Source organism: Tinamus guttatus, unplaced genomic scaffold (genome assembly GCF_059628265.1).
Source record: "Tinamus guttatus ecotype Peru unplaced genomic scaffold, ASM5962826v1 Tinamus_guttatus_pri_ptg000287l, whole genome shotgun sequence".
Lineage (NCBI taxonomy): Eukaryota > Metazoa > Chordata > Aves > Tinamiformes > Tinamidae > Tinamus > Tinamus guttatus.
The window spans coordinates 2,509,113-2,534,162 of record NW_028288821.1 but is presented as its reverse complement, the minus strand read 5'-3'; the positions used below and the strand labels follow the sequence as shown (position 1 = coordinate 2,534,162).

The 25,050-nt window shown below is 42.7% G+C and overlaps 1 protein-coding gene across 1 annotated transcript in view; it reads left to right on the top strand.

Annotated features, from left to right (window-relative positions):
* The window catches only part of ENOX2 (ecto-NOX disulfide-thiol exchanger 2), a 31,737-nt gene extending 8,845 nt beyond the window's left edge, over positions 1-22,892 (top strand). Inside the window, exons 4-14 of the mRNA XM_010225669.2 lie at positions 5,373-5,579; positions 6,515-6,748; positions 6,994-7,206; positions 8,694-8,800; positions 13,803-13,917; positions 15,942-16,123; positions 17,056-17,163; positions 17,698-17,754; positions 18,919-19,027; positions 19,729-19,814; positions 21,820-22,892. Of these exons, the coding sequence (XP_010223971.1) occupies positions 5,373-5,579; positions 6,515-6,748; positions 6,994-7,206; positions 8,694-8,800; positions 13,803-13,917; positions 15,942-16,123; positions 17,056-17,163; positions 17,698-17,754; positions 18,919-19,027; positions 19,729-19,814; positions 21,820-21,951 (1,550 nt within the window). The 3' untranslated portion in view covers positions 21,952-22,892. The remainder of the gene's footprint in view (positions 1-5,372; positions 5,580-6,514; positions 6,749-6,993; positions 7,207-8,693; positions 8,801-13,802; positions 13,918-15,941; positions 16,124-17,055; positions 17,164-17,697; positions 17,755-18,918; positions 19,028-19,728; positions 19,815-21,819) is intronic.
* The last annotated feature ends 2,158 nt before the right edge of the window (positions 22,893-25,050 follow it).

The window sequence follows — 25,050 nt, the reverse complement described above, 5'->3', positions numbered from 1 at the left end:
TTTTTTAAAGAAGGGATTACAGGATTGGCCCATGTGATCAATGTTGAGAGATGGGAACCCTTGGGTCTTCCTGAAAGTGAGGGAGGGAGAGCAGCGGCAACATGAAAGGAGACAGAAAAAATTAAGGTAACAGTCAAGACTCGGCATCTGGCTAAATCAAGAAAGAAGAATTGCCTTCAAACTACCTGACTCACCCTTTTAGCTGACTTTGGTTACTAAAGTCAGATGGAAAAGGTATCAGGGAAAGATGAAGGAGATAAAATGAACAATAAGCTGCAGATGTGATAGAGGTAAGTAGGAAATCATTGCTGAAGTGTCCTTTGGTTTTTGTGTCTTTAGCCATTGCTGTTATGCTGAAGCATGCACAAATTATATGCTTAATATCCTTTGTTTCTTTTGTACTTTGTGATTTTTCAGGCTGATACTTTTTGCTACTTGTATCAGCTTCCATTGAAAGCATTCTAAATCAACTTTCTCGTGCTCTCTGTCAGATCTTGCTTTATCCCTACCCTTTCTGCCTCTAACATATATATTTTTGTGCTAACCAATTCCTTTTCCTGATTCTTGCAAGCTTTGTGTACTTTTCAGGTATTTCGGAGTGATGATGAACTTGAACAGAGACGCTTTTTTCTTTCTGCTTTGAGATGCAGGTTCAAAATAAATTCAAGCTTCTATCGCATCGAAGTCCTGAGAACATTTAAGATGAGCTCCTTTAATTTTTTCAGAATTATTCCTTGGAAATAAATCTCTTTATTTACAAAATCCCCAGTGAAAACCTTGTGCTTTTTATTTTATTTTATTTTTTTAAAGCTTTTCACTGTATTTAAACCAGATTATTCCATGGCTGTTCTACCAGCTGTTCTGTAATGTCCTTAACATCTTAATATCCACAAATCATCCCTTACCCCTCTTATCTAAAGCAGCACTGCTTGTTGGCTCAGAACTGTCTGGTGAAATGTATCCACTTGTCATTTGTGATGCCATTACTGATAATTTATCAGCCTTTTTCTGAGAAGTTTGAAAAGTCTCTCACATTAATATGTTTCTTCAGAGTTTGATATCCTTTCACAATATTAAAAAAAAAAAAGGTCTTATCCAAATCCTTCCCTGAAGCAGTATGTCATCCAAATCAATTCTGTTTTTACCTGGGGTGTTTGTTCTTCACTGCATGTCACAGCTGAACTACAAAACTACTTGACTAATTCTCGTCCTCCCTGTGCATGCACTTAAGTCTATTTGGAGCTTGCCTGTTTTTCGTCCAACAACTATTCTGTTACCATGTGAAACATAGCTCCACACTTCCCTTTAGCAGTTTTAAATGCTCTCATCTAAATTCCTAGCTGAAGCACTGAAGCAAGTACAGTTGTTTCTTTTCTTTTTTTTTTTTTTTTTTCTCCTTTTTTCTCCTCCTGCGCAGCTTGGAGTTCTCTGAATTTCTTGACTCTAAGCCTGTTTGGCCCATAAATTCAGCACTGCACCTACACAATCTCTCTAGCTCAAGGCTGCCTTTTTGTTGTTCCTGTGAAAAACATTTTAAATTTGGTCAGTTACTTTCCAAAAATTATCACTCTGGTCTCTGCGTTTCTTGCTGACAAGCTGCTAACACCTCTCTGTTTTGGAATGTGTTGCTTTGCTTTCTGACTCATTTCCCTGTTCCACCTGAAGCCCCTGGTAGTCAGCTCTCCTGCTGGACCCCTCTTAGGAACCTTTCATCATTACTGCTTCTCTGAAGGGACAGAAGAGAAAAATCAGCATTAAATAATGCCTGGGACAGCAAGTGTGACAAAAAGGCTTCAGCCTTTATCTTCTCTCCATCCACCAATACCTTTGGTCCAGGGTGGCAGCTGCAGAAACGAGTAGTGGTGGGACATCAGTGCCAGTTGCAATGGTAACTTCTGTTACGTGCTTGGCAAAGCTTGGGACCTGGCTCATACTATGCTCGCAGTACCCTATTCCCAGGGGGAGTTTTATTGTTCTGACAAGTCTTAGTGTGCATGTGGCAGTGTGGAGACCTTAATACATCTGTCTCTCCACTCTATGCTTCCAGGGAAGAGGTGGCTTCAGGCCTCAGTGGCTTTGTTTCAGGGAATATTAACAGAAATGTTTTATATATATATTTATAAAAATATTTCTGTTAAATATTTTATGTAGGTACATGTATTTTCTGCTTCCCTCTCCAGGTACTAGGAGGAAAAAAAATGAAGTATAAATCCTAATGCTCTAGCCAGTTTTGCTTTCCAGGATGACTAGTGGCTGGTTCAGAAAGCAAAGCATCTTTGAGCAAAGAGATTCGGTGTTACCAGCATGCTGGGGTACAGAACTCAAGAGCAGGTTACTGTGTTCCATGTTGGTCGTGTTAGTGTGTTGGTAAGGTAGTGTGAGCTTGGGGTAGTGAGCTGCAGCTGATGTTCTACACAAATCTGTTTTCTAATGGACAGTAGATGAGAAATCTTAAGTCTTCATTGTGCTTTCCGTCTGGACTCCATTGACAGCCTTCCTCGCCAGAACAACTTTGAGGAACAGAATTCCCTTTTGTCTTTGGAGATTTATTTTAAGGATAATTGGCTGTCATCACCGAGCCTCTTTGTGGATTCCATCTGGGTTGGTTGAAATCATTCTTAGACTTCACTGAACGTGTCATGTCAGCTTTCGCCATTTCTTGGCCGGATGGAGAGCAGCGTGCTGGCATGTTGTGGAGTGATAATGCTGTATCCATCCTCCTGCCGGTCGTGCTCCCCTGGAAGCAGCCGTAGACTTTCTTACAAAACTTCATCCTGGGGTCCCTATTCTGGGATGGGAATTAGAAATCACTAGAGTCCTGCTGCTAACATGGCATTCTTGGTTTAATTTTTTTTTTTTTGACCTACCTCTTTTCTGTTGTTGCTGCTGCAATATTGGAGCATCATCAGGAAGGGAGCAGCTCTGCTGTTAAGTATTTTAAATGTTCAAGCCCTTTGGACAAGAAGTTTTATCCCTTCATGTCAGTTCAGTTTCTCAGCTCATTGCTGGTTCTTCATCCTTTTGACTCTTTAAGCATCCTGTGTTGACATTTACTGCCTGAGCTTTTCCAAGTGACATGTTTGCAAGGCAGAGATGGTTTGGCACATTGAACTTGGTCATTATACTTGTCAGTGTAATCCTGACAAGTTAATATACTGCCAGGAAGGGGCACTCAGAAGGAACCTGAGTTAGACCAGACAGATTTGCTTGTCTATTTTCTAGGTCTCCTCACCATGAACTTCTCTCTGACCCCTCGTCAGTGATGCTAAAGGGATGGCAGGCTCTGCAGTGATATATGGGGGCAACTCATCTGACCAAATGTTTGAGGCTGCTTTTGAGGAAGATGAATCACTGCTATCTAAGGAAATTGCAGAGCAACTCCCTTGTGGTAGCGTTTCGGTACAATTCATCTGACCTATTCTAGACATCCACCTTCAAGATAAACCCTACTTTAGAAGGAGCCTGTCCTCAAGTCTTGTATATATGATAATAAGTAGGAATTGTGAGCTGCACTCAGACTGGATAACGCACAGCGTGCTACGTACTGGGTGTTGGGTCCATTTCACATCTAGCCAATACTTCAAGGTTTGCCACCCTTCTCTGGCTCTTTATACTTGGACAAATTTAGGGAGGGATCTTCAATATCCTGTTATACTTGAGGCAACTTGTACTTTCTGTGTAAATCTAAGAAGCATCTGAGAAGCTGGTATCACAAGGCTGTATTTTTGAAGGATGCAGAAGGGCCTGTTAGACCAGGGTCCTTAATCTATGCCTTAACCCTATTGCTGAATTAATTGTACTAGTGCTCAGCTCTGCTTCCTCTGTGGAACGGATGTGTGACCTCCCCAAACAAATTATCTGTAAGAGGTTTGTGAGGTTCCAGTAGATGGCACTTGAGTCTCATGACTACCTGGGATTGAGAAACCATGATGCTTCCTACTTAGCCTTGAAAATAAAATTCTTGCAATTCACGATCTGCCAATTCATCTCTAAGTAAATGTTCCCAGAAAAAAAACATGTCTCAAGTACCATTGACTTGGCCTGGAAATTACAGTCCGATATTGCTTTTCTTGGCCGAAGGTTTATGTATGTGAGGTTGAGTAGATTCCCACCTCCTTTCCTGTACCCTTCAGCTGAGTCCCTTTCTATTCTTGCTCTCCCTCTCCTGTGTTTTTACTCTTGGTTTTGCCCTCTTCTCATCTTTTGAGATTCCTAGCACTTCCTGATGGAAATTCCTGATCCTAGATCACTTCCTCTCATACAGCTGTTGCAGGTCATGAGAAAGCTGAGTTCAAGAAGAGATTTTACTTCCTGTTCTCCTTCTACCTCTGTTTTAATGACTGACTTCCCCTGTGGGCTCCTTTCGACTTGTGTCTGATCTGCAGCCCTGGTCCAACGTACCCGAGTGGCTGTTGTTGCGTGTTGTCTTCACTTTGCTGTCCTTGCTCTCAGATCTCTTTGCTGCTGGGCTCTGCCCCTCTATCATCACCCAGTCACTCAGCCTCTCCTGTCTGTCCCCTGCCTCTTTCTCTTCTGTGGGCTGGGGCAGTTTATCTGCTTTCCCTGTCCCTTCCTACAGCTTCTCCTTCCTGTGTTACAGCTGGAGGATTTTTTTTCTTCTCCAATTCCATTGCTTTTATCCTGAGGCTACAGGCAACTCCATCTCCTGTTCCCCTCAGGTCCATGTTTCCAAGGAGAACTGAGAAGATATATTGACAGCAAAGTAGGGAGAGGGAATACTTGTTAAGGTTAGGAAAGAACGCTGGAATAGAGGTAAAAGTTCAGGTTTGGGGAACCCTAAGCCTAGCACTGAAGTTGATTTAAGATTTTTCAGGTGTTAAGAAACAATTAAGAACAAGACAGTAACCTTTCTTGGCCTTCATATGTTGTGTTGCAAGGGTCTTGCTGCACTTGCCAACTCCGTTTTGCACTTCTTTCCATGATATCTCTCTTTGTTAACATCTAGTGTTAGGTTAGCAGCCTTTCCTTATCTTCATATTTTTGTACCCTTTTGCTCTTCAGAATTCTCTGGATACATTTTCTGTTTATTCTTTGTTAGGAGTAGTCCTTTAAGCTGTGTTTGTGTAGCAAAATAGAGGGTTTTGAGATCTTAGGTACTTCTCAAATTATACAATAGGAACTTGGTGAGCACTTTCTTGCACTAAAGAAAACGCCTGGGAGGCTTTGGGCCTTGCTTCCGTGCATGGCACCCAAGCAACTCTCTTCCTAATGATATTCATTAGTGAAACACGTTGTAGCTGAGTTTGTATTTGAAGGAAGCAAGGAAGCAGGTGTCTCTGGGGCAGATAGGTAGGTAAATGTAGGCTGACAGATTCCAAAACCCAAGCTGTTTTCTCTCCTACTCTTTTTAGATCTTCCTCCTCCAGCAACAAGAGAGAGGCCTCCTGGGTGTAAGACCGTGTTTGTGGGAGGACTGCCAGAAAATGGAACTGAACAGATCATCATGGAGGTTTTTGAACAATGTGGGGAAGTTATAGCTATTCGGAAGAGTAAAAAGAATTTCTGTCACATACGCTTTGCTGAGGAGTTCATGGTGGATAAGGCGCTTTATCTCTCTGGTAGGTATATCTCTGCTTCGGATGACAGGTTAAAGTTCTGGGGTAAAGATATAATGATTTCTTTACAGTTGCAATCATAGACTTTGCTGCTGCTGGGAAATTTATCTCCTGTTGCAGCAGTGTTGCCTCTTTCTCAGCTATTAATCCATTTCCGTTTAAATATCCGAGAACAGCTCTTGATAGAGAAGACTGCAATGATGTGTCACCTTTGCAGAATACTGGGATGAGGTGCAGTCGGGGTCTTTTACGCTCTTCCTTGGATAAATGTCCTATGTTTTACGTTTATATGGTTGCACTCCAGTGCTTGTTCATTGGATGATGTGCCTGACTTTCATTGGTATCTTTTCTCTGTTGGCAAGCAGAGTACAAACATCTGGACTTACTGGGATGGTTTGTCCTATGCCTGTGAGGTTTTAAGAGGTTTGCGTCGTGCCTGATGGGGAAAACCTCATGGCTTGCAAACTGAGTGCTTGGCAGACTCTGCCTAGCCTGCCTGTGTGTCACACTCTTACATTTGCGCAGAACAGCCCAAACTGTCTACCCAACTCTCTACCATTCTAGGAAAATATAGTAATATTTTCTTCCATGCCAGAGTTCCTACTGAATTAAATCTTCCAGTACATTAACAAAGGAGCCTATTGTTGTTAAGACCTGTTCTCTCTCCAAAGAGATGAGGTTGTGAAGGTAAGCAAGGGAAATGCGCTTTATAAGTTAAAACAATGGAAAATTTATCCACATGTTGTTGGTTTTGGAGGACTGGAAGGATCAACTCTTGTTTGGTTACCGTTGAACTGGGTAGACTTGCAATGCCCTCTTGTGTTCAGGGATTTCCTAGTTTCCTAGTTTTTGACCAGCACCGTCATGTAGTTGGAGCCTAAGGCATTGCCTTGTGTAAATTGCTTTTCCTCCTTGAACATGGTTTTCGTGTCCCTCAGGTTATCGGATCAGGCTAGGCTCCAGCACGGACAAAAAGGATACTGGGCGCCTGCACGTGGATTTTGCTCAGGCTCGCGACGATCTCTACGAGTGGGAATGCAAGCAGCGGATGCTGGCGCGGGAGGAACGCCATCGCCGCCGGCTGGAGGAGGAGAGGTTCCGCCCTCCGTCCCCACCTCCCGTCGTCCATTACTCCGATCACGAATGCAGCATCGTTGCTGAGAAACTTAAAGGTCAGTAGTTTTGTAGGATGTTCTTGCCCTTCTGAGCAGATGCTGAGGGAGGCTGTATTTTCCCATGGTCGTCTTGCTAAGCTGAAACAGCGGTGCTATCCAGACCTTGCAGCTTCCTTGGTGCTTCCTAGGAATCCAGCTTAGCCACCCTGAGCAAGCAGTTTGGTGGTGCCAGGGGAAGCATCTGGAAGCTGCTCAGGTAACCTTGTACTTCCCCAATGAAAAGATGTTCTGTCTTGCTGCAGATGACACAAAGTTCTCAGAAGCTGTACAGACTCTGCTGACATGGATAGAGCGCGGAGAAGTGAACAGAAGAACCGCAAACAACTTCTACTCCATGATTCAGTCGGCCAACAGCCACATTCGCAGACTGGTGAATGAAAAAGCAACTCATGAGAAAGAGATGGAAGAAGCGAAGGAGAAATTCAAACTTGCTCTTTCAGGGATTCTAGTTCAGTGTGAGTAATATTTCCGCACTGAATGTGGGTTGTCTATTATAAGGGAGTGCGCTTTAATTTTTGAAGCGTGGAGAGGCCATACAAAAAGGGTCCTGGAAAAGCAACTGCTTTTGTGCCACTATAGCTAATTTATGTCATTAACTTAGCAGAAGTTTCCTATGGTATATTTTTATTGAAGTGAGAGCCCATATCTGGGGGAAGAAGAGAATGAATTTTTAATTATTTTCTCTTTTAATTATAGTCTGTTAGTAATTCTGTCATCTTTTCAACACTCTGCACCTTTGTGCACAATCAAGGTAAGTTCCTGGTAATCTGGTGCCTCAGCGAAGTATGCAGCATTTATTCGTCAAAGGTAGGATGCAGTAGAGTTTTCCCAATGCCCTATTCTGAGCAACCTCAGTCACAACTTAAGTTACATTGAAAGCAATGCGCAGAATGAGCTTTTGAACCTGGGTATTTCAGATCCCAGAGCACCTTATTTAACCATGAAGTCAAGTAAGAGGCATGGCTGTATTAGTTTCAGCATCCGGTTTGTAACAATTCCCTCAAATCATTCATTGTCTCTTACATGTTAAGCCTATAAATCTGTTTATTTTCAAGTTTTACACTTGGTTATTTGGCCTGTTACTTGTTTGATACTTGCTTTTGATTCTCTGTGTTCATGATAAAATACATGGGTAAACGGTCCAGAAGGAAATACACTAAGCACTGCAGAGTAAGTGGTGATAGACAGCATGTAACTCATCTCTGTAAAACACGTGCTGGTATCTCACCCTTTTGTACTTTTATTAATCTTAAGCAGCAGAGACCCAATATTATTTCATAAGAGTTATGCCTACTACAACATCCCAAGGGGGATAAAACATCTAGGTGTGCTTTCTGCCGCTGGGTGAATTCCAGTCCCAGGAGAGGCATTTCATATTCCTGAAAATCTCTGCATATCTCTTAAAGGGGAAAAAAAAAAAAAAAAGTTAGAATACACCTAAGGGAAAAGAATGGTTTTGATAGCTGATACCAGCAGCCCTTTTCTTGAGTATGTGTTGATAGGCTACTGTAATTTTCAAGCTGTGGCACTGTTCTTTAGGACTGGATCCATTGGGCAGAAGAACATCCTAAGTGCCAACTTCCAGAGTTTTACCTCATCATCCCAAATTAAAGAGCAGATGTTCCCTCTTGCACTCCTTGACAATGTTGCGCACAGTATTTGAACATTTTTCACTGCAACGTGCCTTTTTTTCCTATTAGAGAGCAGATGCATTTTTTCCAGTTGGTCATTACTCTGCACGTTGGGCACTGGCCTGGTGAAGTCCACACTTTTCTTTCCAGGCAGAGTCCCTTTCCTGAGCATGGCTTCAGCACAGTACAGTGTTATAACAAAGGTTAGCCAAACCACCTGCCTGATTCCACTCTTTTACTCCTTTACTCCTCTTGTTCGCCCTCTCTGGATGATATTCTGCCCTGATTTGACTGCTGATTTGATACTACAGTCGAGCAGATAGTGGCCGTGTACCATTCTGCCTCCAAACAAAAGGCTTGGGACCATTTCACGAAAGCTCAGCGTAAGAACATCAGCGTGTGGTGCAAACAAGCAGAGGTTGGTAATTTTTTATTGTTAGATCCTCCGGCACAGTCGCTTTCATGTCAGGATATTGCTTTTAACTTTGCACAATGCTCACGTGGATAGTAACGTCTTAATTCAACAGTGTAAGATGGGAATTACTCGCTCCTCTCTTGTGCCTCAGGTAATAAATTTGCTCTTAGTGTTTATGTGACTGATATATTGAGTTCTGTATGCGGTTTTAAGTTGTACACAACAATTCTTGATCTGTCTTTCTGCGGTTTTTAATATTAAAGTGAGAGAGATTTCTACTAAAGTGAGAGAGAAATGTGGAGAACAAAAACAGAACAGCAACACTGAGAAAATCCATTTTTGTCACACTTTTGACAGACTCGAGGGATTGAAACAATTGCACCTGGACAGTCTAGAAAGCTCGAGGGAGAATGTCCTCATGTTTATGTACTTACCTGATGCTGAAACGTTTCAAATTAAATCTAGCATGTAAATCTGGAGGGAAGGAATATTATTCAAACTGCTGTTTACCACAAGGCAAAGAATGTTTACAGTTCTCTACCTGATATTATCAAATCCTATTTGATTCAGGCACAGTGTCAGAGGAAAATAAAAAGCTAAGATGGAGAAAGCCTGTTTGGGGCATCGTGATGGTCTGCCAGAGGTTGTTTAAGTAGAGTCCAGGATGAATTACTTGCCCCTTCTGTTGCCTTTGCTTGGCTGCATCTGCAGTGGGCCCATCTAGATGTCTTCTGGCTGCCCTGAGCTAGACTGGAGGAGATTTCTGTGCTTTTTGGGAACATGAAAGTCTAGCGAGAGCAGCAGAAGAGCCCTAGGGAATCTTGGTGTCTCTTATGGAGTGTCACTAATGTGTTTAATCCCTAAAAAGGTTAATGCCCACAGTGACAGCAAAAGTGCTGTCACCCCCAGGGATATGAATAGTTACAAAGGAAAAGTCAGGAAACTGTTTTTTCTACTTATTAAAGTAGGGTGGGCCTTGAATCGGTTATTTTCTCTGGCCATAAAGACTTCTTTTACAGAGTGGAACCAATGACTGAAGTGTAAAAAAGAACTGCTGTGAAAAATGTACTAATGCAAGGAGATACTTCTGTGTTTGGAGATGTTCTTTGTTCACTGGGGCAGTGCTGGCAGTGTGGAGATGAGGTTGTCTTTCATGTATCAACAATAAATTAAAGCAGATGCTTTCCTGTTTCAGCATCACCTTAACCAACTTTCCAGCCCAGTGAGTGGCCAGCATTCAGCCATCCCATACTGGGAATACAAATTTGGAAGTATAAAACTGTGGTCTTGGCTGAGGGATTTGAAGAGAGTTGGGCTTTTGGCTCTGTTATCTCAAGTACTCCTCTCACAGATGGATTAACTGGTAGAAGTCAGGTTTGGATGAGAAAACCTAGTCTGAGAGCTTTGGACCTTTGTTTATTCTTTATCTTGGTTTTCTGAGTTGGAAAGCAAAGATTGCCATTTTTGTGACTACTTGTTTTAGATCACACTCCATGTTTCCTGCATGTGACCATCCTATGGGAGAATGTGGGTGTCTTGTGGATCAGGTAGGACCGCAAGGTTTGGAAACAGTTTGACTCCTGCCCGCAAGTGAAGACAGTGGCAAGAGAGCCCTGTCTTCTGAAGTGATTAATTTCTAGCAGAAAGGACTCAAATATATAAGCAGTAGAATTTCAAATGAAGAGCAGTGTTCCATTAGCTTGTTCCATTAATCTTCCAATATGATTCCCAGCTTCTGCTTCTCAAATTCCTCTTCTGCAGTGTCTGCCCAAATCCCCAGAAAATGCTTGGAACCTGCACCTTTTATTTAAGGTGCATTATTTAGAAAGAATGTATGAAAATAGCGTAACTCACTGACCACTTATTCATAGGTTGACTTTTTGGAGAGAAGCTCTTTAAAGTAGACTGCTAGCATTTATCCAGGCTGTGCTTTGAGAGACAAAGTTGCAAATGATTCACAAAGAATAATATAACTTAGATGCAGGGAGTGTTGTAGCACGTAGCTTAGGCATATTGGTCTTCTAGTGACCTCAGTTGAATGACTGGGTGCTGACAGGGAGAGTGAAAGAACCTAAGTTAGCTCAGTTAAAGAATTGAGTTAGCAATTGAGTGGTTCCTGCAAGCAGTAAAGAGTAGGAGTGGTGAGGAGAGGCAGGTGCTTTAGATATGACTTTTTAAAAGTTTTTAAATGCATCTGTACCAGGTTGTGCATGGCCTCTGTAAGGGTAAATTGAAAACTGAGTTGAAAGTGAGTATTGAAAGTGAATCCTTTCTTGATATATGACTTAAATTGTTCTGATGGTTTAAAAAATGTTTTGGCTTGCAGGAAGGCATTCAAACTGACAGGAATATGCAAAGTCTGTGCTTTAGGGAGGGGAAGGTATTGTATACACTCACATGTTTGCATTGAGTGGCAAAATGAGCCAAGATAAACATAAATTCCTAGTACAAAGTAATCCTGTGCAGCAGTACAGACCAGACATTAGCTGCCTAGGTAGAAGGTCTGCAAAAAGCTTCATGAAGGTCCTGGAGAAGAACATAGCTGATATACAGCAAAGGTGGCCAACCTCATCCTGGGCTGCACTGGTCAGAGCAGAGGTCAAGGGAAGTGGTTCTCACCTTTGTGTGGTGTGGATGAGATCCCATCTAGAGTGCTGTGTTCAGTTTTACCCCCAAAAAGATGTCAGTGAACTGGAGAGTGTCCCATGGAAGGCTGTATTCCAGAGAACTGGAGTTGTTTCACTTTGGGAAGAGAAAACTGAAGGAGCATCTAACAACAGCTTTCCACTGTCTGAAAGGATTTGCCAGAAAGACAGAGTTACTTACAGGAAACAAGTCTATTCTGGCAAAGGCAAGAACTATTTTTCCCTTTTAAGATAAATTAGCATCAAAAGTAAATTTGAATTAAGACAGTAATACACAAGTGTGTGTGGTGACACACAAATGACTCCTGGAGAAATGAAAGGTGAGGTGGATGTCGCCTTCAGCATAGCTACAACATGAAAAAATTAGGTATCATTAAAGCTGGTTAATAGCCAACCACTGGCAGTCTGGTAAAAAGCAGATGATGGAGCTTGCACAACTTTGAAAAGCCCTAAATGACCTTTTCCTCCTAGGAAGCTTGCAACTGTGAATCTCCCCGTGAGCTTGTGCTTCTGGGTCTTCCTTTCAGAAGTCCACTTAGTCAAAACTTCCTTTGGAGCTAAAGGAGGAGATCATGTTTGTTTGATATCCAATAAACCAGTTGTTGGAGAGCCTGATTTTTTTTCTTTTTTCCTTTTTTTACTTTGAGCACTAGCATTTTTTTTTCTGCTTACCTGAGATTGCTTACCAGCACTGGGGTGGGAGCTCTCTCTCTCCATTTGGGACTGTCTTTTGTTCCAAGGTAAGTTCTTCCAGCATAAAGAGGCTGTGAGACCAGTGGAGTGGTGTGTTTCAGGAGAACTTGCTATCTGGCTCAATATGCTCTTTGCTGCCAGATTAGGATTTTTTTTTTGTTATTTTATTTTTCCTTAAATGAAAGAGACCCAGAATATGCATTATACTGATTCAGAAATTGGCAGAATTTAACTATTCCATGGTCATGGCGTCAGAAGAAAGCGTAAGGGCACCTCAGAGAATGGCTCTGTGTTGCAAAGTTGTTGGGCTGGGCCAGGGTTTATTAGTAGCCCTCTTGTCAGTGATGGTTTAATGCAGCTTTGCCAAGCAGTGCAGGTATGTGCTGTCTATGGGTGTGATTTGTCAAAGAGCTGCAGCAGTTTGAGACCTGGTGAAGCATTGTGTGATGGGAGCTACCAGCTGGCTTGTTTCCTTGCTTAGGAAAACTCTTGCTTGAGCATTCAGCATTTTTGATGCTTTCTTATCTCTCATTCTGGGTTCCCCTGCGGATGCTGAGCAGGCCTGGCCTGCTTGGTCAGGGTAGTGATAAGCAGTCTCTTCTCCTGTGGTTGTTTCTGGGTTGTATAACCTAGAAGTTCTGGATGTGGGGTGGGGACACTTGGCAGCCTGCACTAGCCTTCAGTAAGTATTTTTGGTCTCTCCCTCTGCAGGAATATTTGCTCATCACTTTCTGAGTACTTCTAGTCCTGGTCTGCAGAGAGAAGGAGATGGGGGTTAGAGTTCCTTGCTTTGAAAACAAGGAATGATGTGTGGAGCAATGTCCCCGGGCCCAACATGAACTCACCTGAGCAGAGGATGGATAGGGAATCTTGAGAGGAGCAGGGGAGGTTGCCTGGCTGCTTTTGTGCAAGGTGAAAGGACTGGGAAGAGCCCAGACACATGTAGCAGGACCTAATGTGGTTTGGCAGCCAAACCACTGTTTTGTTCTCTTCCTCTCCCTCATGGGGACCAAGGCCATGAGAGGCAGTGGGGAAGACCCCAGCAGCGTGGGGGAGAGTCAGCAATGCAATCTCAGCACTAGTGACAGGCACAGGGGCAGAAGGGAGAGAAGCTTCAGCGCGTACCAGGTTTGGTGTGAGCCTGGAGACGACGGGACAGTCTCTGGCCTCTACGTGTTTACTTGCAATTCCCTTTCCTAACTGGCGCGGCCTGGGTCTCAGGTGGGTTGTGGGTTGTAGTAGCCATGCAGCTGCACGGTGGAGGCATGGAGCAGTGAGGAGTGGGGCAGCACTGAGGAACAGCAATGCTGCAGGAGGGCAAAAGAAAGAAATGCCGAGAAGATGCATGTTTTGATAAAGGCAGGTGCTGTGTGTTTGGGAATAGAGCACTGGTAGGAAGAAGTAATGAGCAGGAGAGCATGTAGGATCATGGAAGAGATCATGGTAGGAGATCATGGAAGAGTCAGTAACGCCAGCAGTACTGGCAGATGAATTCATGGTAGACACAGTCTTGATTTCATGGTTCATGCCAAAAAAAATCTCCTATTTCTCCTTTCTTATATTATGGAGTTGTATTTTGTTTGTGGAGTTAGATTTCAGCATTTCTTTATCCAACCAATAGCTCCTTGCAGTCTGTGTTTAAAAAGCTTCTGCTTTCTGAACTGCAGGAAATTCGTAACATTCATAATGATGAACTAATGGGTATTCGAAGAGAGGAGGAAATGGAAATGTCTGATGAGGAAATCGAAAATCCAGCAGAGATGAAAGAAACAGAAGAATCAGGTAAAATTCCTGCCTTTGCTGCCTGTCATTCTGTTCTTCCAGTTCCCTGGTCCTTTCTGAATTTGCTAAGGTATTCTACAGCAGCAAATCTTACCATCTAATCTCTCCTTTTATTGTTATTTGTTTGTTTTTATTTATTTGAATTTGTTGTTGTTTTTCAGTTTTTGACTTTCTACTTCATTGCATGTTAGGAAGCAGAGGACGTTTCTCCTAAACATTTGTTATTTTACATATATTTGTCTTGGCCCCATTTAACTCCTGCCTTCTCACTTATTCCTTTCACTGTTTTTATGTGTGGTTATAAAGCTTGAAATTCCTGTCATTTTCTCATTGTTTTTTGTCTAACAAAAGTTTTGTCTGCTGAAACTCCTAAAGTTACTTCCAGGGATGTTTTTGATATTAGAATATCTCCTATGTTATCCATCTCCCCTTGCCAAATATCTCTAACTTTCACATTCTTGTTCTTCTTGCAGCTTAAGCTTGCCATTTTTCTTCTCCTGCCTTAATACTGTTATTTTAAATCACTCTGAGTTTGTGGAGCCTGGGCCAAAAAATTCTGGCCTTAATGTGCCGCAGCCACCGCTTGCTCTCCTCCCTTTATGTTGTTCTCTGCTGCCTGTGATGGAAACAGCTGTGGATTTTGCTTTCCAATATCCTAGATTTGTTCCCTCTTGTTCCCTGAAGGAAACTTGCTACTAGAGATAAGCGGGGTTTCTCCATAGAAAATTCCAATGTTTTGAGACTTTTCCAAGCTAACGCTAAACCCTTCAAGCCTTCCACCCCAGTATCTTTGAGAAGTTATTTTAGAACATGCAAAATGTTTTCTCCTAATCAAGGTAACTTGCGTTATAAAGATGCTTTGATTCCTCTTTTGTGTCCATATTGCACATGAAATAATGCTTTTAATGCATTTATTTACTGCAAAGTTTGCAGAGAAACACAGCAAAACAGTAGCCAGTATATCTTCCTCCCCCGCTCCGATCTTACTTTCTTCCTTTAGAAAGTGTTTCAGTGAGATAGTCAGGTTTTGAGGAAGCGAAGGTTTATATTTAGACCGAATACTTTTCCATCAGAGTACTAATTTTCCATTCCTAATATTGACTCTTGAGTGTGCTGGGATGGTTGTGGTTGCCAGGAGGGCAGCACAGGGCTCCGCGGTGCTCTGAGCACTTCTGTGTTATACAGGTTCCAATGCTGTGTGCTAGATGTGCTAAAGCAAGAACTCTGCTGTCCCAATGTTCTTCCTTCCTCTGCGTGTTTTGTTTAGTGGATTGAGACTCAAATAACCCATACCAACATATAACTGCTGCTTTTTCCCCCTCCCTCCTTGATTCTCTAGCATCAAAATCACCACTGGCTTCCTCGCACATGTTTATTACAGGGGAAACATCCTGACCAGTTATTTTAATGAAGTTTTCTCTCCTATCTTGCATAGCAGCTGTATTGTTACATGAAGTCTGTCTAGCACGTACCTAGTTGGGTTAGTGACCATTCCACTAGAAAAGCCTTCACTTATTATAATTCAAAAGCCTCGGTGTATTTTTACTTCTTCCTGCATAATTTTAGTTGTCTGAGTGTATTTTTAGCATGTAACGGGGACATTTTGAACCCGCTGAAGCTGCCTTTCCAGCAATAATGTGATAGAATCCCATTCATAAATTTAAGCCCTGTGTGACCACCAAACAAGTGGATACATGTTCATCTGATTTGATCTATTGGAGATGCTCTTCTGGCTGAGGAGGGCAGTAAAAACCTGTCCTGAAGTCCATCAGCTTTGCTGGTTTGGGAACCTGCTTGGTCCTGGCTGCTTTTATTGCTGAGATATGGTCTTTGCTCAGAAGAGCTTGTGCACTAAAGAGGTGCCACAAACAGTGGTTGGGAGAAATTCCTATGAGTGCCTTGGGTTTGCAGCTGGGATTTGGGAGCCATGGAGTAGTTGGCCCATTGTTCCTTGGGGTGGAGTGCAGAGGGAGATCTTAATCACAGCTCTCTGACCTTTCATCCCTACCTGCCTTGTTCTCCAGCACTGGTATCACAGGTGGAAGCCCTGAAAGAAGAAAATGACAGTCTGCGCTGGCAGCTGGATGCCTACCGGAATGAAGTAGAACTGCTAAAGCAAGAGCAGGGCAAAGCAAGCAGAGATGAAGACACAACTAAAGAGCAGCAGCTGAAGCTCCTGCAGCAGGCTTTGCAGGGAATGCAGCAGGTAGGTCATGGCCTGCTTCCTGGGAGGAAGGAACTGGCAGAATTGCAGGACATAAGATTTTCCTTTTGGTAGGTGTCAGCTGGGTAAGATTTACTTTTATCCCACTGTAACCATCCCAAAGTACAAGTTCGCTCCCAAAGCAGGCTGTCGACATGCATAACTACACTTTGGAGTCTTCATGGACAGTAGGTTGGGCTTGAGAAATTTCTTCAGCTCATCTCTAAAGTGACATTTCTGATTCACCACCTAGTCCTCCGTAGGTTTGCTAGCCAAAGTCGTGCACAGCTTGTGGGTGTTTGTTGTGAGCATCCTGCATCACTAAGCTGATGCTCAGGGTGTGGGAGCAGTCATCACAGCTCTGCTATGTGGTAATGTGCAAATTACAGCACAGATTTTCCCATCTACTAGCTGTTTTGGAATATTTTCTTAAATTGTAAGGCAATTTGGTCCTAACACGGCACAAGAGTTTGCAGAAGACCTTATGGCAGCTTTTCCAGGTCCCTTGTTTGTGTCTGTGCTACTTCATGCCATTTGCTGACTGTTCTGTACAGCCATAGAGGGAACCAGACTGCAGAAGAGGAACATCTTGCTTAACAAGGATGAGTGCCCAACTCGTGTTTTATTTCAGGGGTAGCCGTGGTTTGGTGATCATGGAATTACTGTCCCGTATCTCTTTTTTCTCCCAACCAAAACTGTGTGATTGTGTTGTTGTTTGGTTTGGTTTTTTGTTTGTTTGTTTTACATAAAGTAAGGCAAAAAATATCCCAAGGTGGTTTGCAGAAAAGATTTCTTCCTTTTACATACATAACGATTTAATTGTTTTGAATGTGATCTGACTGGTCTTCATGGCAGAGCAGTAACTCAGTTTGTTTTCTTTAAACAGTGAAATGTGAAAGATGGGATGTGAACTGTGTTTAACTCTTCTCTTACAGCATCTTTTGAAAGTGCAAGATGAATATAAAAAGAGAGAAGCTGAGCTAGAAAAAGTGCGAGAAGACAAACTAAAAATAGAAACATTATTAGAAAACCTTAAGGAGCAGGTATGTGCAATCTCAGGGCATCCTTATTCTCACCAGTAAATGCAGTCCTTGAATTTCGTAGCTCATCGTTAGAGCAGTGAAAGACAGAAGAATAGAAGATACCCAGCCTTGACTAAGAAGCAGTGGTCCTTGGAAAGAGAGAAAAAATTACATGCTTAATTGAAGGATTTACATGAATAGTGAACTTGCCAATTGCTTTATTGTTACAGTGAGATGGTACTGCTGGTAAAATGTTTTGTGTGTGTTCTTTTTTTTTTTTTTTTTCTTTCCCCTGTATGCCTCATTACATTATGCTTCCATCCTTCATTTAAAGGATGGAAAAAGTCTTGGTTATCAAACATTGCTTTCACATTTGCATTTTAAAGACATGTTTTGATCTGTCATCCGTAAAGCTTTAATGAATTTAAAGTTTTTTTAGTAGTATAATACTTCTTTGCTTTAATGTTGGATATGTCAGGGAACTGACAAAAACATGTAGAATTTTTTTATATATATTTCATTGGTAATCTTTTCCTTTTCTTCCTCTGTACACAGCAAAGCCTAGCAGATGAAGAGGACAAGGAGAGAGATGCGACTGATGGTCAAGGGAATGTAAGTCAAAAAGTTTTTTTTCTGCTACTTCATTTGAAACATTTTGCTGAAGGAAGTAGTGACACCTCATGGTAATGTGAGTTATTCCTTAGTCTAATTTGTTGTGAAGGATAAAAGCATGGTACGTACAGACTGTATGTAATTGTACAAGCTCAAAGCATTCAGTTATCCATTGCTATCAACTTCTGGCTTGAAGAACAGCAAATACGTGCAACTCTGATGGTATAGAAATGGCCTTTGGTGGGACAGATAACTTGTGCTGTTATTTCAGCCAGCCTTCAAGTATAACTGTTGAATCTCCAAGAAAAGAAGTGGGAAGTGCCTTTCCAATAAAACACTGCTGACTGAATTGCTGTCCTTGTGTCTGTTTGAAGCTAACTCTGCTTTCTCAGAGTGCAGAACCTTGTTCTTCCTACAGAAACAAGCTGTACTCTACTTAATCCAGGACTATACAGTTTCAGTGCTGTGTAATTCAAAATCGTACTGACATAGAAGCAAAACAAGCTCAGAGGACCATTTCATTCTATCTTTGTAATTGGCCCAGCTCCAGTCCATTTCATTAGTGTCTGGAGGCTGTTTCCAATTATAGATGTCAGTAGCTCTCAGACTACTGGAAATCAGGATATGGCTTAGGAATTAGGAAAAAAATAAATCATGCTTTTATTGCAAGGATCATGTCTTTGATTCACTGGTAGTCATGCATTTATTTGGGGATTAGTAAATTAGCTAACATTTTGTTTTAATACTGTACCACATGCTAAAGTAAAGGACAGTCAGATCCCAAACTGTTTGCAGTCAGTGGGCACTGGATTAATCATATAGCTACACTCTAGACTCCTGGAAAATAAACATCTCTCAGCTGGTCACTGCTAAGCTGTCTTTATAAAGCTGGTAAAATGGAGAGAGCCTTGTAGAGCAGACACCATAGCAGTGAGCCAGGAAAGATGGAGTGTATGTGGTGGCATCTTACTGAACTTCGCAGGCTTTCGTGGAGTTTGGTATTCAGCGATGCTCCAACGGCAACACGAACATCCATTGTGTTTTGGCAGGGGCCTTTTGCAAAATAAATAATAGGGTGCAGTGAATGCAGTGACTCATAGGAGCTCAGAAACAAAAACATAGACTCTGGACCCTCTTTGGACCCTTTTTTTTTTTTTTTTGTAGGAGAGCAGTACATCCAGGATTTGTGCGTGCAGTCAGGAAAAGGAATGTCCAGCTGAGAAGATATTGAGCAATACTCCTGTGAAATCTGAGCGCGAAGCTCTATTAGTTGGTAAGACCATATTATATGAGGGCCCCAGCACCCAGTGGATAAGCTGTCTCAGATTTAGAAGCTGTAGCCATAAGAAGAAAGCATTGAGAAAGGTGGCAGAGAGAAGGGGGCCTGGCCTGGCTCAGTGAAATGTGAAACATTTCAAGGAATGCTTAGGGCACCAATCCTTTGTAGCTCTGTACCACCACCAGTATCACCTCTCCTATCTTTTCCCACTCGTTATTTCTAGTAATGATGAAAAATAGCCCAACACTGTGTGCTACGAACTTCACACAAAGTGTCAAAACAAGCAGCCTAAATCAAGGAGCGAATGCTGTCGACCAGCCATTCGCCTGGTCATTCTAGAGCACATCCTGTCCCCAGAACTATATACACTGGGTCTAAAGTTAAGCCTTTAGTCCAAGGCTTTGGCCCTGGACAGGTCTTCTGGAAGGATGAAAAGGGGTGGCAAAAATTCTTGTATTGTGGGAAAGAGACAGTTTCTTTGGTTCCTTGTTGCTCAGCACAGTTCCCCTTAGATATCCCTCTTCCTTTGGTTTGAGAGTACCCAGAAATCTTTTCCCGCTGTCCAGCGGATCTGTTTGTGTGGGATCATAGGCTGGTGTCTGCATGGACAGAGAGGAGGCTTTGGGGCAAGATCATGGGATCCTGCAGGTGATGGGGAGAAATACAAAATTATGCTTGTGTTGTTCTTTCCCCAGGAATAATTTCAACATTTCTTCACGTACACCCATTTGGAGCCAGCATAGAGTATATCTGTTCCTACCTGCAGCGGCTGGACAGTAAGGTAGAGGCTGATACTTCCATTTTTAAGAGCAAAATGGGTCAGGATATGTTCTTAACTGTGAAAGAATTTACTGGAAGGGAGCAAGAAGGAGGCTGAACTTTCCTTCCAGCTTCTGGCTTGGCCCTTACACAGTTTAATTTTAGCCTTGTTTGTGCTGTTTATTATTTCATAGCATTTGCTCTGCCACTGTTTGTGTATTTTATTTCTAAACTGAACAGTCACCATGGTTATTTTTGCCTCTATGCACAGCATTTTTTTCATATTTTCTCTTTATGTAGCCTTTTCTTTTTCTGCTTTGATAGTGTGAAGCTGTTTTTAGGAAGATGCCGTGCAAAGGCATTAATACTGCTTTAGCCTATGGCCTAAGCATTGGATTGCAATCCCTGCCACTGAGGTCTGGGCTTGGGCTCCAGAGCAGACCAAGTGGAGGAATCAAGCACTTGCTGGGCAGGGTCAGGAGGGCAATAGTAAAAAGAGCCCTTGTGGTTTTTATTTAATAGTAAGGACTTGCTTTCTGCAGTGCATCTGTGTACTGATGGCTTTTGACTGCTTATGAGAGTAGATAGGGAACTTGCAAAGGTTTGGGAAAGTTTCAAAGGCTAATTACATCTACTCTACTATTCTTTGGTTCCAGGAAGGAGATTTTTATTTATAGGAATCATCTGTTAGGACTGGATTTTTTTTCAGCCAGTTTTGTTTATAGCTTCCTGCTTTATTTTCCCCGTTCTAAGAAAGTAAGACTTGCTGGCCTGCATTTTTCCAAACTCCCTCTAGGTCTTTAAATTAAAGATGGATATAATACTTTTCATATTAGCTTTGAATTTGTTTAAGAGGCAAAGAGCTGCCTTTGTTTTTCTTTGGAGCTTTCTTATCTTTCATCTGACTTCTCACACCTCATTGTTGGCATCTGCAGTGTACGAAGGCACTTCTACATCATGCTTGGCAGCAAACCACCTCTGAAAAAAAACCACCCTCTGGTTGGTGTCTTAGGCAAGCCTGGACTTAAAAACCCATTACCACACTGAGCTCGTGCTGTTTCTCTGTTTCTGTTAATGTGTGGTCTGTGTTGACAAAAGAGGTGATTACAAATTTGCACCTGCCAAACCCAAAGTCATTCTGCAAAGTTGGTGGTGATCTTCATCGCATGTTTTTGCACATGTCCTGGAAAGAGTATTGCTTCTTTGAGAAGGCTGGAGTCAAATATGAGTTTGGAAAGATGGCAGGAGAAATGACCCAAGATCATCTCCTTGAAAACCCAGTTATGCTTTGCATTAGGGAGCATTCAGTGGAATCAGACTTGAAGTTCCAGAGTGGTCAAACTGAATCCACTGTGGCAGAGAAATAAGAATGGCAGCAAGAGGGAGCACTGCTGAGGCACACGGGTGATGCAAACCCCAGCTCCACAGCACCTGGAAAATCATGGTAGTGCAATCACAGAGCCACAAACTCCACAAATTGTAAAGAGAACAAAACCTGGAACCTGTAGCTGTGGTAGATCAACAGAACATGGACAAATGATGTGAAACTGCCCCGCAATCTTGGAAAACATGCTTACTTCTTTCCCTGAAATATATCTTAGTGCTTTGTTTGAGCTGTATGAGGCTGTTATGCAGAGATAGCTCTGACTGTATCAAAGCAGTCTGAAATCCACAGCAGAGATGATCTTCACTCCTTGCGGTGAAGTAAATAACCAGTTTTCCTGGTGCAGTAAAACAGTCGCAGGCAGCTGAGCTGCAGGTTTGCACAGCCTCTGCAGTCTTGCCAAGTCCTGTTTGTGTCTGCAGCCAGCTCACACCAAAGGCAACAACACAGCACGTGCTGCACCCAACAATATCCCTATTAGTATTTGGATAATGTCTAGGGAAAGCCTCCATATGCTTTAGTGATTAAATGCCTCTTGAGCTTGAATAGAAGCAGTCATTGCAAGGCTTCTCTGGATCATTGCAAGGCTTCTCTGGACAAGAATCTGTTGATGTTCAACAAAAATTTCCCTTCTTTTTCACAGATCTGCACCACAGAAGTGGAAGTTCTCATGACCCGTCTCCAACACACCTTTAAACAGGAGCTGAGTGGGGTTGGGGCAAGCCTTGAAAAAAGATGGAAATTTTGTGGCTTTGATGAATTGAAAATGACCTGAGCATCAGCCTGACTGATCTTAATGCTGAAAAACAACAGCAGAACATGTGCATCAAGAGAACCTGGGATGCCTCTTACCTCTCTGTTCACGGCAATTACCTTGCACGCGTCACAGATTCGGGTGGAATAATCTGCAAGTGAACTTGCAAGGGCAGAGCAGCACCTGGAAGAACCTTCGAGTGCTGCAGCTTCTCTGATCAGTTATTTTGTTAACGATCAAGTGCGGTCTGATATATTTTGTGGACAAAGTTAATGTCTGCTATTTTTAAACATAGCGTATTGAGCTATATGTTTTGCCAACGTGTATGTGTTTTGTGTGCCCAAACTCCTCCTCATGTACCTCGTTTTTACTAGTAAGACAATAGACTGTTTTCTGAAGCAACAGCAGAGAGATGTTTACTGATTTCCAGAACTACCAAAAGTAGAAAAACTGCATTTTTTCTTTCTTTTAGACATTTATATGATTAAAAACTGAGCTCTGTTTAAACAGGAAAAGAGATTTAGGTGACTCAGTCTCTCTGAGCCTAACGACCAGTCCTTTTCACACTATTTTTCTCTACTAATGTTTTAACAGTTAAGCTAATGGGAAGGCAGTGTCACTGCAAGCAGCATGGGATTATGGCAGTGCCTCTTGGGGTCTGCTCATTGCAGAAGCAGTCTGTAAATAATCTTTTACACGGGAAGGGTATTTAATTTTCTACTGAGCTGCGTGGGGTGGAGGGCCTGCTTGAGACCTGTATTTTGCTAATGGCTTCTTCTGGCTTACTGTCAAATTTTTACACCCACTTTACTTTCTAGAAGTGTCAGAGGCAGCACGGGCTTTTTGCCTCCTGAAGCTCCCAAAGGCTTTTCTTCGTGTCCTTGGTAAACTCCAGGTTCTCCAATCCTGTGCAGAAGGTTAGTAAGATCTAGGCTAAAATGCTTTTTAAAAACAGATTAAAAACAACCCAAAAAACACCTCTGTCTTCAGAGGACTCTGGGCATAGATGCCTCCTGGAGCTGGAGCAGCTAACAAGGGAGCTGGGCACAGGGTGTTCCAGTGCAGGCAGCAGGAATGGGGGAACCCAACCAAACCTTTTGGTGTGGGACCTGCCTGCCAGTGGCCTGCCTACTCCTGACAGGGAAGGATTGCTACACTGGAAGCAGCTGTAAAGAAATCCTCTCTGAATATTTGTGTCACTGCAGCTGGACATTGTATTTTTAAGGAATAAACTTTCTTTTTTTTTTTTTTTTTTCCTTTAATGTTCAAGTCTTGTCCTTGTTGCTTTCTTTTTCTCATCCAACCTGTGTTGCCTGCTGTTGGGAAGGAGGGTGACTCTATCACAAGGTGAAACCAAGTTCTGCAAGAGCCAGGAGCCTCACGGTCCTTGTGGCAGGCCTCTACTTTTCTCTACCCCATGGCATGTCTAGATGCCAGATATCCTGCTCTGTATGTCCTACTCTGCTGCTCCTCGAGAAGACCAGAGTCACCTTTGTCACCTTTCAATCCTGCTCAGTTTTAGGTGCAAGGCTCTCCACTCTGGAAAGCTGCAAGTATTGACTCAGAGAGGTGTTTGGGGTTCATCTTTCTTCTCTGTGAGGCTTTGAGCCTGATTCCTCAAAAAATCCAGCTCCTTTCAGGCAAGGAGGCAACTACAGCTGCTTGGAAGAAGAACAAAGATCTGCTGGCAGCAAACTAATGTAGGAGAAGAAAGGCTTAGAGCTCTCTGTTAGCTGGAAAGAGCAAGTGCTGAGATACCAAAAGGCAGCCAGGCTCTCAGCACTTGAATTGGTGAAAGCTATAGGAAGGTTTAGAACAGATCACAACACAGACACACGCACAGGACTGATGTGGTCTAGAGAAAAGATAGGATTAAAATGAGCTTAGGAAATAATGTTTGAGCAAGTATAAGTCCCTGCGAAGCTAGAAAGCAAGTTGGCCTGACTGTTCATGTACCTGCAGTTGCTCCTGGCACAGACCTGAGGAGCCCCAGAGAAAGCCATGCTGGTGCAGCTCTGCCATAAGGATGAGAGAGCAAAGTCGTTGCACTGCTCAGGTCTTAGTGGTTGAGACAGAGGATTTGAACCAGATGGAAGGTGTGTAGCTCTTTCCTGGGTGGTCTTTCAGGATTTGTGTAATCCTAGAAGAGACTCCTCCCTATATCGAAGCACTTATGACCTCAGCCATCAACAAGTGCCAACTTGTTTCTCCTGGGGCAATGGTTTAGGCAGCTTCTGTACTCCTGCCCTTCAAGTCTTCAACTCTTTTCATGGAAAGAGGGTACTTAACTACCTCCTGTTATTTAATCTTAAAATCCCACCTGATGTTAAAATCCCTGTTACTCAGAAGAAGCAGGTTTGAACCATCTTATGCTTGGGGAGAGTCCTGAATCAGACCTTGTTGCCAGCTGAGATGACCACTGTGCCACCAGTGCCCAATGTTTAGGCTGCCCATGGGAGCTGGACTTCAGAAACCCTCCTCTGACCTTCTTCAGGTCTAGAATATACCTCTAAGATGAGACCAGGACCTGCGTGTGGCAGTTGAGATGGGGGGAGAGGGTGGATTTTTGCCATGGCAGAATGACATTCTCCCTTTGGGTGTATGAGGGCTCTCTCCATGCTGGTGACACAATGCTTGGCTGCGTGGGGATGATATAGGGACAAGAGGAAGAAGAGGAGGGAGTAGAGAGCTGCCCTGGAGCCGTGCTCAGTGATTCTACCTTGTGGAGCAAATGTGTGAAATTTATGTAAAAATCTGGAAGTAAGCACATTTCAGCAGTATTCTCAAATATTTGCCCAGCTAGTGGGTAAGGACAAACAGATACAAAGTTGCTCCCTTCACATATTGCAGCTGATGTTTTATTAAACAGATTCTGAATTCAGGGTCTATGACCTTCCTTCCCTCTTCTTCAAAGCAAAAGGCATTTGCTAATTTTGGCAGTATTTGGTATCTTTGTCAAGAAAAAATGCGTTGTGTGTTTAAGGGAAGCCAAGAGGTGTGTAGGGGCTCTGGCTGGGTTTTGCAAGTAGTGGCGTTTTACCAAGAAAGGGAAAAGAAGAAAGGGTGGGGAGGAAGGAATAAAAAAACAGGAATGGTGCCTGGCAGTGCCTCCCCTGGGCA